The sequence below is a fragment of the Lynx rufus genome, unplaced genomic scaffold (genome assembly GCF_022079265.1).
Source record: "Lynx rufus isolate CCGP_SWC_20201006 ecotype Redwood Valley unplaced genomic scaffold, mLynRuf1.p SCAF_2, whole genome shotgun sequence".
NCBI classification, from domain to species: domain Eukaryota; kingdom Metazoa; phylum Chordata; class Mammalia; order Carnivora; family Felidae; genus Lynx; species Lynx rufus.
In genome coordinates this window covers 194,797,527-194,808,544 of record NW_025814834.1, presented here as the reverse complement: position 1 = coordinate 194,808,544, position 11,018 = coordinate 194,797,527, and the positions used below count along the sequence as shown (strand labels likewise).

General features: G+C 46.1%; 1 protein-coding gene across 2 annotated transcripts; it reads right to left on the bottom strand.

The window, feature by feature from the left end:
• Positions 1-208: 208 nt before the first annotated feature.
• TRAPPC3 (trafficking protein particle complex subunit 3) lies at positions 209-10,172 on the bottom strand. 2 transcript variants are annotated; one of them, XM_047084621.1, is made up of 6 exons: positions 10,018-10,156; positions 9,746-9,900; positions 3,006-3,103; positions 2,661-2,760; positions 1,418-1,600; positions 209-960 (listed from the first exon to the last, which is right to left on the bottom strand). In XM_047084621.1, coding segments are annotated over exons 3-6 (405 nt in total). In that variant the 5' UTR covers positions 3,008-3,103; positions 9,746-9,900; positions 10,018-10,156; the 3' UTR covers positions 209-840. The 2 variants fall into 2 exon arrangements, with proteins under 2 accessions (XP_046940577.1, XP_046940576.1); XM_047084620.1 differs by lacking the exon at positions 9,746-9,900 and having other exon boundaries at positions 10,018-10,172.
• Positions 10,173-11,018: the final 846 nt, after the last annotated feature.

Below are 11,018 nucleotides of genomic sequence, written 5' to 3'. Positions count from 1 at the left end.
TATCTGCGGTAATGGTCTGCTTCTAGATTTTGCTAGATAATAAACCCAAAAGTGACTTTGAAGGAGTATTTGCTCCCAGGCTTCCCAGACTCTCTAGTCTGTGGGGAGAAGCCATTTCTAGACCAGGTAAAAGCAAGGCAGGGCCCAGGGACTTAGCTGGTCTCCTCACTCCACTGCAATAAAATTCCAGAAAGAAAACAGAACATGATTAGGATTTCACTCAAGAATGTGTCTTTATTGAAGAATTTGTAAGAAAAAAGGATGGACCCTCTGTAAAAAGAGGAGATGTTGCCTCCAAACAGCAGGGAGGAATGAGACCTGGGTGGCTTCCCAGAAGTCAGTGTTTCCAGCATGGCTCCCCTTTCCTGGCAAGCACTAGAGTGTGTCACACCATGACCAGTAATTCCTGTCCATCCCTATCACCCTCTCCTCCCCCATCCCACAACCCTGGATCCCCTACAGCCATTTACCAATGGCTTTCTGAAGGCCCAGGAATAGATGTGGGGTAGGCTTGCCTCTTTAATGGGATCAAAACGGGTTTTGCTTTGGAAAATTCAAACAGGAATGTAAAACAGAAAGAGCTCTAGTCCAACCAGAGATGACTGCATCCAACCCCTCTGAAGGGAGAGGGAGCAAAGAGTTTCCCTCCTGAATGTGCACACTTGTGGGGTAAACGGACTAGATTGCAGTCTGCTCTTTATTAGCATGGAGAATGGAAACAGAAAAATATGTAACAACCATGTTAAAAGAGTCACTGAGTTCTAGAGGGCAGAGGGAGCTGAGGCTTCTGATTCCAACAAGTGCTCCTTCCTGCTAGCTACCCTGAAGTCCTGGGGATGGTCACTCCTCTCCAGCTGGGAGATTGTCCTCAATCCGCCTGATGAACCTCATCCGGATTTCTGTCACACCGTCTCCTTTCAGGGTGTCCTGGACAAACTTGGCCTCCACAGCCATCTGGACCTGGGGGACAGTGGGAAAATGAAGGGGCGGGTGCCTAGCTGCAGCCTCTGGGGAACCACAGGGGACAGGCTGTAGCTGACTCATCCACGGCAGTCCCAACAAGGGGGCTGGTTTCTCGCAAGGACAGGATTGCCAGTTCGTGTCCCCTGTCGAAAGCAGTGGCCCCGATCTGTAAGGCTGACTTAACAAAGAGCACCCACAAATGAGACCTTTACCCAAATAAGCCAATCTGGGAATTTCCTGGGCTTTGGGGGCTGACAGCACTACTATCAGCAAGAATCATCACCATGTAGAAACATCCACCTTGGATCCTATGCTCAGCAGCGTCACATCTCAGGTAGCAAAGTGCTGAGGGGAGCCAAAGGCCTTTCTTTTCTCTCCTTCTCTCATTCCTTCAAACCTTTATCAAGCCCCTACTACATTTCAGGTGTCTCAGAAGGTAAAGAGCCGCACTCACCATTTCCAAGGCTCCCCGTAACACCCCACACAAGAGATTGGAATAAATAAGGGATGAGTGGTTATCAGGAAGTTCCACAAAGTCCACCAAGGGATTATTTTCCAAAATGAGGGAGAATTCGTCACCAGCTGGGCTCCAATTGGTGATGCTTGGAGTGATGCCCAAGTACATCTTGAACGCCACCTGTCAGGAACACATGACAGCACTATGTGGAAGAGGAGTAGGGGCCGCACACCAGGGAAGGTGATGGGACTGGCAAAGGAGAACTGAGTGGCTTGGGAACTAAACTGTGGCCTTTGCAAAACACTGGAGCTTTAAAAACACTGGAGCTTTAGGCATCCAGGGCAAAAAAGACAAAGCATCTGTGCACAATTCCACAACCCGCTCCTTCAAGGCGTCATACAATTAGGCAACTTGCTGCCCACCTACACTTCTTCTGACGGGGTGGCTTTTCGGAACCAGCACATGAGAGGCCCGGTCCACTTCCTCGTCCTCTGTGCTACCTGAATCCTTCTTGAAAGCAAGTATGAGTCACTGTGGCAGAATTACTCTGAAGACATCCTTCCCTCTATCCACTCTCCTGATTCCAAACCCTCACACTGTCTCTTCACTATCAGCTCTCTGTAGGATTGGGGCCGGCATGCTCTACAACAGAAAGAACCAACCTTTAGGCAACGGACGCCACAAAGCTAAAGGCGTTTTATCATTTATTATTAATTCTACCATACGTAATGTTAATATTATCAATAGTGACCATTTACTATAAGCACACTAAGTTAAGTGTATTCATTTTAATTGAATGCTCATGTTATTTCCTTTACTTCTTACAATCACTCTGTGAGGCAGCTCTTATTTTCCTTTTTTAAAGATGAGGTAAGTGATAATTAAAAGGTTAAAAGCAACTTACCCTTAACTGGTAAGTACTGGAGCCAGAATTTGAACCAGGTTTGTCTGAATCCAAAGTCTGTATTCTTAACCCCCAGGCTGCTCTGCTACGTCTTCACAGTCAAGGAGACCTGGCTTTGACTTCAGTGGGGCTTTCACCCACACAGATGATTCCAACCACTCTTCCCTTTTCATAATCTGTGCTATTCCCAAACCACCAGGAAGACTCCTTTGACCAGACAGCTGCCTAACTAGTATTTTGGAATACTAAGGGCCTCTCTAAGGGAGATGGAGAGTGTGGTAAGCAGTGCCTCCCAGTGACATCCCTCAGCACAACAAGGTGGCCCAGGATAATGACCTTGGCGATGACGTCTGCAGTTTCCCGAAAGTCGTGGCACCTTCCAACATTTGACCGTGCCAAGAAATCTTCTATCAGTCGGACTCCAATGTTATAGCCCCTGGGAAGAAAATAAGAGAACAGACTGTATTATGGAGTGTGAATGTCTTACGTCTGAACATAAGGCTGCTGGTGGTAAAGGGAAAATAGGGGACAATTCCAAAACATCTCAATACATGAGCTCAGTGGAAACTGTATCCAAAATATTGGTTACAAAAGAGAATCCTGTTCTGGGCTCTAAAGGACCATGCGGATTGTGCACTAGGGAGCCCCATTCTTGTCCCTCCCGCAGAGGAGCTCACTCACATTTTATCCAGCTGTTTATTCACATCTTCATCATTTTCATAGTCCTTGCATAGCTGGGTGACCAGGGCCCCATAGGTAAGGGTGAAAAGCTCAGAGCTCTAAAAGACATTCAAAAGACAGTCAGAACCAAGATGCACAAAAAACAAAGTTTAGTGAGTCTAGATCAGCCTCAATGCAGCTGTCAGGATTCAAAGGAAGGTCATCTGTGTATGGTGAGAAAGAATATCTTCCTCTATGGAGTGCCAATGAGTGTGGCTCCCCAGGGTCAAGATGGCAGGGCTTCAGCCAGACCTACTACAGAACAGGTTGTAGAAGGCACTTCATGCATAGAGGAGTCACTCTTCCAACATATCAAGGTGGGTTTCTGCTAACCCAAGACCCCACCACAACCACCAAGCTAAGCTTGGGTCACCAGAATCTGGGGTGGGAGCAGCAGTCATCCACTAGATACCAAGAAAGACAGACCTGAAACAGACAGTTACAGATTAGCTTCTGTATGTTAGCAGGTGTGACCAATGGCTTCTCTACACCTAAGAATGTCTGGGGTGTCCTGGCCTCAACTCACTCCCAGCGCCCCACCCAGGAGCAGCAAGGACCCAGGGGCCTTGTCTGTGGGGAGGAAAGGAAGTCCTAGACAAAGTCCGCTGCTCTGATAATCCCCCTCCTAAGTCACCAAAATGAGGAAAAATAACGTTCCTCTTGACACAGAGCGAAAGCTTCCAGGAATGGGGTCACTCTGAAAGGAGTCCAATCTTTTGTGTACCTGGAACACAACCCTGATCTGGACTGGTTTCTACTACAACCACAGTTAACATCACAGAATCCCTGTCTCAGATAAAGACTCCTGTCACCTACCTACCAAGAAACAGAGATGTGGAAGGGGAAAGGATGACAAATGCCATGACTACAGAATGAAAGGAGGAGGTCAGGAGCTAAACACAGTGAAGAACATGCTAACAGCACATCTGGAGCAATGGATCCACACAGAAGGCAAGCTGAAAGATCAAGTCAGCCACCCAACCGCTCCCTTCTGAGTGGAAGCTCGTCAGACTTGGGGCAGAGCACCTTTCTGTCCTCAAGTCTTCTGGGGAAGAAAGTCCAGGTAATGTTAAGGCCCAGGCTCTCAGGACCTCAGTGCTCCTCACCTCGTCCCCCTGGCCTGGTGCTGAGGTCACTGCAAGAATGATAATGTGAGCCTTCTGCTCACATACTACCTTCTACTTTTCATAGTCTCATTTTCCACCCCACCATAATTCTGTAAGGCAGAAAGGGCAGGGATTAATCTCATTTCAGAGATGAGGAAAACTGAGACTCAGAATGATTAAGTAATCTGCCCAAAGACAAACAGCTAATTATTGACAAAAGTAATTTTGGGAGACAAAAAACAAGAGTTTCTAAGCCAATATTCACGCTACCCACTGTTCCCCATAAGTTCAATATTAATAGCCCCCCTAAAAAATAACAAAAAACTTACCTGCACTAGAGAGTCACAGAATCAGTTTCAGAACCAGGAAGCTTTTTGAACTAAACTAAAACAGTCAGATCAGGGTGTCTCCAAGAGACCATTTACCAAATATGGCAATTAAGGGGAAGCTATTAAGGAGGCCAATGATTTTTTAGTAAAGTTACGGGTTTGGCACTAGAATGGCTTGGACATGAATGGATGGAGACAATCCAGCAGTTACCAGTCTATCGAGTTGGCACCACTGCATTAAATCAGGAGAGCTTTCCTTCCATTATTAATGAGCCTTTGGATAGAGACTCCAATGGCCTCAGCCCACCATAATGCCGAGTAACACGCGTATCACAATGTTATCAAGCACCTTATACACGCAGCAGCCCCCAATTTACCAATAAAAAAAATCAAGGTTCTAAACAGATCTGTCCATGGTCACAGAATCAATATGCCTGGGATTTGGGAATGAGATTCCTGACCCAGGTTCTCCACACTCTCTCTTAATTTGCAATTCTGTCTCCATCTCTGATTATGAACCAAGCCCACTTGAACAGTGTGCAATGTAAATACATTACTTAAAGGTCTTCATACTTTAAAAATAGGAGTGGAGCTGTGGCACAGAAAAAAGTCATCCATTCAATGTCTACTATGTACCAGAGATTATCTAATAGGAGGGTGATACATAATAAATTGAATAAAATATATGGTTTGCCAGATGATGATAAGAGCTATGGACAAAAAGCCAGCAAAGGATACACACACGCAGAGAGGGAGAGAGGGAGAGGGAGAGAGGGAGAGGGAGACAGAGAGAGAGAGAGACAGAGAGAGAGAGAGAAGAGGGGAGGGAGAGAGAAAGAGGTGTCAATTTTAAATAGGATAGTCAGAGAAGGCCTAGTAAGGTGATATTTGTGCAAAGACCTGAAGGAAGTAAGGATATGCCATGAAGAAACCTGGGTGAAAAGATTGTAGGAATCAAGTACAAAGACACTGACATGGGAGTATGTCTGCCATGTTTGAGAAACAGCTAAGAGACCAATGTGATTTGACAGGAATGAATAAAAGAGAAAACAGAAGAGGAAGACAGGTTACTGCTGACCTGGGTTTTCAGTCCTTGTGACCCTTACAACAAAAGGTTTCATGGGACCTTAAAGGTCAGCTAATTCAATTGATCCAATTTCTTCATTGAACATAATAACCACATTCTCCTTCCCAACAAAAACATGAATCTCTTCTGCAACATTTTTAAGTGCTTTAGTTATGTTTAGTAATAATAGCCATTTACATTTATAAAATCTTCAGAATGCCTTTCATTAATCCTATAACAACCATGAGTTTAGCAAACATCATCCATCCCCATTTTATAGGTGGCAGGTTAAGTAACTGAGATTCAGTCTTCTTAATAGTTGAGCACTGTCCCGTAAAAAGTTATGTGATCGAAGCCATCACTTAGTATTTTGGAACATCAGTTTTTTTCACATCTGTACAATGGTGACAATACTATCTGCCCTTGAGGGCTACAATGAGATATATAGAGGGCACCTGCTGCACAGTACCTACACAAGAAGTACAGTACCTACAAAAGAAGTAGATGCTCTTATTTTTTATGCTTAAACTAGTTCTCTGTAGTGTGCTGTCAGAGAGTACCCTGAATTGGTTTAAGGAGGGAGATTTTTGAATCAATATAAAGAACTTTGTAATAACTAATAAGGCAAATAGAGAGAATAATGGGTTTATGGGGCACCTGGGTGGCTCAGTCAGTTAAACCTCTGACTCTTGGTTTTGGCTCAGGTCATGATCTTGTGGTTGGTAAGTTTAAGCCCTGCATCGAGCTCTGTGCTGACAGTGTGGAGCCTGCTTGGGATTCTCTCTCTCCCCTTCTCTCTCTGCCCCTTTCCTGCTCATGCTCTCCCTCCCTCTGTCTCTCTCTCTCTCTCTCAAGATAAATAAACTTTAAAAAATTAAAAAGAAAGAAAGAAAGAAAGAAAGAAGAGGAAAGAAAGAAGAGGAAAGAAAGAAAGTAAAGAAAGAAGAGGAAAGAAAGAAGAGGAAAGAAAGAAAGGAAGAAAGAAAGGAAGAAAGAAAGAAAGAATGAATAAATACTGGGTTTGTAGTCAGAAGACCTGATTCTGAGTCTGGACTGCCACTTACTAGCTGTGGGATTTTAGGTAAGTCACTTTACTTTGCTAAATCTCAATCCCCTCACACAAACATGGGTAACAGTAAAATCTGTCATGCTGGAAGATCTAATGAGATAACGGACTTTAAATGCTTTGCAGACCGAGAAACCACAGAATAGCCAATACGATCTCCAAGTACTAGAGGCACAACCTGAGCAGAGCAAGTAAAGCCAAACCCTACTTCAGGTGAGCTACTGTACTTGATGGTTTTCAAAACCTTTTCAGTTAGTGCCCCGGACAAACAAATCTTCCTAGGGGGGCCGATCTTTGGAGCTAATGCTCCAAGAGTCACATTTACTATTTTTATCAACACAAATAATTCAGTGTGACTGCCCCAAGCAGCTGGGAATGAAGGTCAGTAACAGGAGGGAGTTGATCCCTCTCTCTTACCCTCCGGCCTCCTGTATGGAGATTCTGAGTGCTGCCACTGAAGTAGTAACCCACCTGAGCACTGGACAATACAGCCAGTGGGGTTGGGTTACTAGTAACACAACACAAAATAAAGTTGGGTTTGACTGCCCATGGAATTCAAGAACCAAACACTGTACAGACACATAAAGGCTAATATCTGTACAAACAAGGATGCTTGCTAGCTGACATTTACCGAGTGCCAACTGTGTTGAGGGGACTGTCACACTGCTAGCTTTTCATGCATGATGTCAATTAATTCTCAGAACAACCCCATGACAGATACTATTACTACCCTTCCGAATCTATTTTTTAAAGATGGTGAAACTGATGCTTACAACAATGAAGGTCACACAGCACGTAAGCAGTTAGGCCAGGACAGTACTACACCCCTGCGTTGTATACTTTTCTGCCTCTCTCATAGCATGTGCTTCTCAAGGTCAGGGACTAGGACTGCATCTCTGCACTTCTCCCAACACCTAGTACAGAGCTATCCATATAGTTAGGGCTCAGGAAAAGTTTGCCAGATACATGGGCTGTTTCTGCTCGCACAGACTAAAAGCAGAGGTCTAGTTCTTTGGGTATACTAATCATTTAAGTCTTGGAGGGTTTAAGTGGGAACACAGTAATTAGCAGAAGGTTGGGCCAACTGGGAAGAGGGATGCTAGAGGGAGAGACCTCCCCAGGAGGAGAGGAGCATACCAAAACCAGGTGGCCAGCAAGAGGCTCATGTGACAGGCCCTTAAGTAGGCACCAGCAGGAAATGAATGAGAGGGTGCCCCAAACCTTCATGTCATTCATTCACTAAATATTGATTCCCTAGAGCCAAGCATCATCCCAGATGCTGGGAACAGAGCAATGGACAAAACAAATCCTTGCTCTGGTGGTTACATTTTCATGGGGAAGACTGAAAAGAAACAAGTATATAATTTATAACAGAATAGCGCCATGAAGAAAAACAGAGTAGAGGACAGAAAACTAGTCAGGTAGTCAGGGAAGGTCTCTTCAGAGGAGGTGACATTTGAGTAACTGCGAATGAAGTAGGGAGTAGCTACATGAGGGTTAGGGTTACTCATTGGGGGAAGGAAGTTCTAAGCAGAGACACTAGCAGTTGCAAAAGCCTTGAGGCGAGAGTGTGCTGCTCCCCTCCCTAATTCTCCCCTCACCAAAGCAGAATGAACACGGAGGGGGTTGCTGCTGGTGTTAAGGGTGGAACCTGGAGGTTCCTGTTTAAAATGGTATTAAAAGGGCACCTGGGTGGTTCGGTCAGCATGGAGCCTGCTTCAGAATTTCTGTCTCCCTCTCTCTCAATATTTAAATATAAACAAATAAATAAAATGGTATTAAATATTTCAATAGGGATTTCAGGTTTAAAAAAAGTACAAAACAAAACTAAGATGTGAAAACTAAGCATCTCCTCATATCTTAGGAAAAGAGGAAACAAACATTTACCATGTCCCATACATTGTACACTGTTATCTCACTTAATCTTAAGTAGGCATCATTGTCCCCAATTTATAAATAAGGAAATTGAGGATCAAACAAGACTTGAAAATTCCAACAATGTCCATGCTTCTTCCCCTACATGACAGTTTCCTAGTAAAATATACTTTTTTTCTTTTTAAGTCCTTGATATTTTCTCCAAAACAGGAATTCTTAACCTGTGATCCATGGAGGATCTTCAGGGACCCACAAATCCCCCCAAAATGTAAACAAGTGTCCATGTACATGTCTGTCAATTTAACATTTCTGGGCAGGGGCACCTGGGTGGCTCAGTTGGTTAAGTGTCTGACTCTTGGTTTCAGCTCAGGTCATGATCTCATGGTTTGTGAGTTCGAGCCCCGTGTAGAGCTCTGCACCATTAGAGATTCTCTCTCCTCTCTCTGCCCCTACCCTGCCCATACTCTCTCGCTCAAAATAAATAAATAAACTTAAAAAAAAAAAATCTGGGGAGGAGATCCATTGGTATCAGCAGCTTCTCAAAAGGGGTCTGAAAAAAAAAAGTTAGGTACTACTTTGGAGTGTTAGGGCCTCCTGTGGCCCATTTTTGGTGGCTGTTCCTAGTGTAAGATGCCAAGGTATAAGGGATGTTTAATCACCCCGCTAGAGCTGAGTGTCAACAAAGGGCCCCTGATTGAGTTTCCAAATCGGGAAAGAAAGATAGCATGGGCAATTCTGGAGGTAAGAATATGGCAAAGAAAAACACCTGGCAAGAGGTCCCCTTAATTTGGAGGAAAGCGTCATCTACATTACTTTCCAGGTCAGGCTGCCACCTGCAACCAAACTTTACCAGACTACATGGTGTCCCACTATTCCCAGGGCAAGAAAGGAGTCCCCCCGCCCCCCGCCCCTCACCAGAGAGGTACCACTTACTGCCACCCTGCCTACTCCTCCAAATAAAAGTTCCTTTCTGGCAGGATCAGTATCGGAGCATCTCTTACAATCCCCAGAGCACAGTGTGAGAGACAGTAGGGCCTAGTAGTCTGAAACTTGCAAGTTCTACAGAGACATGAATTCAAATCCTAATTCTTCCTAGATGTAAATTTGGGGAAGTTATGTAACCTCTCGGAGCTGTAAAACTGCGGTAACATTATCTACCTGAGAGAGTTACTTAGCGAATTAAATGACACCGTGGACGTAAAGTGCCTGGCTCCGTGCCTAACACACAGTAAGAGAGCAATAGTGGTAGTTACTATTACCGTCGTCGCTGTTGGTCTAGCACACGGCGGCTCTCAGGCGTCGGGGGAGGGATCTCTGAGCTACTCCAGCGGCCCTGCAACCTGCTTCAGGCCCGGTACGTCCCCGGCGTGACTCTCCCCTCCAGGCCCACAGGCAGCCCCCTCCTCCTTCCTTCCTGCGAAAGCACTTTGCGCTCATAGGAGGCCCTTTTCCAATTGCGCCCCGCGCCGGGCCCCTTCCCCAGAACGCCTCCATTCCGCCCCGCTCGCCGAGGTCACGCGCTCCGAGTTACCATTTTCTTGCTCTCGGTGCCTCGGTTCGCCTGCCTAGACATGGTGCCGGCCGCCGGACCCCGCCTCGCCACAGACCTGCTCGGCGACCCCTCTGGACACCGCTCCACCCAGCCGCGGCCCCTCAGCCTTCGGGACTGACCGGCACCAACTCACCGCGCCTGCGCGGCCTACCGCAGGGCACCACGGGACTCGTGGTCCGACGGATGAGGATAATTCCCGCCCGGTAAACGTCAGACTACAACACCCAACCGCGCCGTTGGCAGCCGCGCTGGACTACAAGTCCCAGAGTGCTTCGCGCGGCTGACTCTCTTAGAGCCTGGCTCCCCGAGGGCTACATTATAGCCGCTGGGTGGCGTCCGGCGCTTGCGGGAATCGTGTGTAGTCCACACACTTCCCTTCCGCCCACCCCCTCACCCTCACAGATGCTCCGCAAATTCCTCTCTTGTTGGGTTGGTCTTGGAAAGTCCCCCTTTCGAACTAGCTTCTTCCGCTCTTGCTGCAATTCAGAGCCAGAAGCTCCCAGGATGTCCCAGAAAACTAGCTACGGCTCATACACAAATCTGGCTTCTTACTGCAAAAATATTTAATGAGAACCTATGTGCCAAGCATTTCACTAGTGGTTTTTTTCAAACTGTCATTTGTTCCCAAACTCCAAAAGCAGCCAGTACCTGCATCCTACCACTGTGGCCTCATGATGGAATATCCAGTCTGTTTGCTAAAATTCAGGTCACTTTGTCTCCCTCCCCTTCCCCAAGAACTACACTGCTTGGTCCCTGGAAAAGAAAGATCGCCAGCGTTGGTAGCAGCCAGTCCCGGATTTTAATCTCAGCTTTGCCATTTTAGGCAAGTTGCTGGATCTCTTTCAGTTGTTGTGAAGATTGGTGAGACACAAGTGCAGAGCACTTGGTCACAAAATAAATGTGCATTCCCTTTCTTCCAGACACTCTCTAAAAACAGCCAACAGGTCCCAGAAACACCAGGGGAATGTGCTGGCCACACC

Coding starts and splice junctions, on each gene's coding strand:
- TRAPPC3 (XM_047084620.1), bottom strand. CDS start 10,059: ATGTCTAGGCAGGCGAACCGAGGCACCGAGAGCAAGAAAATG. Junction 2,761..3,005: donor AATAAACAGCTGGATAAAAT/GTGAGTGAGCTC, acceptor TTTTCTTCCCAG/GGGCTATAACATTGGAGTCC. Junction 1,601..2,660: donor CTGCAGACGTCATCGCCAAG/GTCATTATCCTG, acceptor TGTTCCTGACAG/GTGGCGTTCAAGATGTACTT.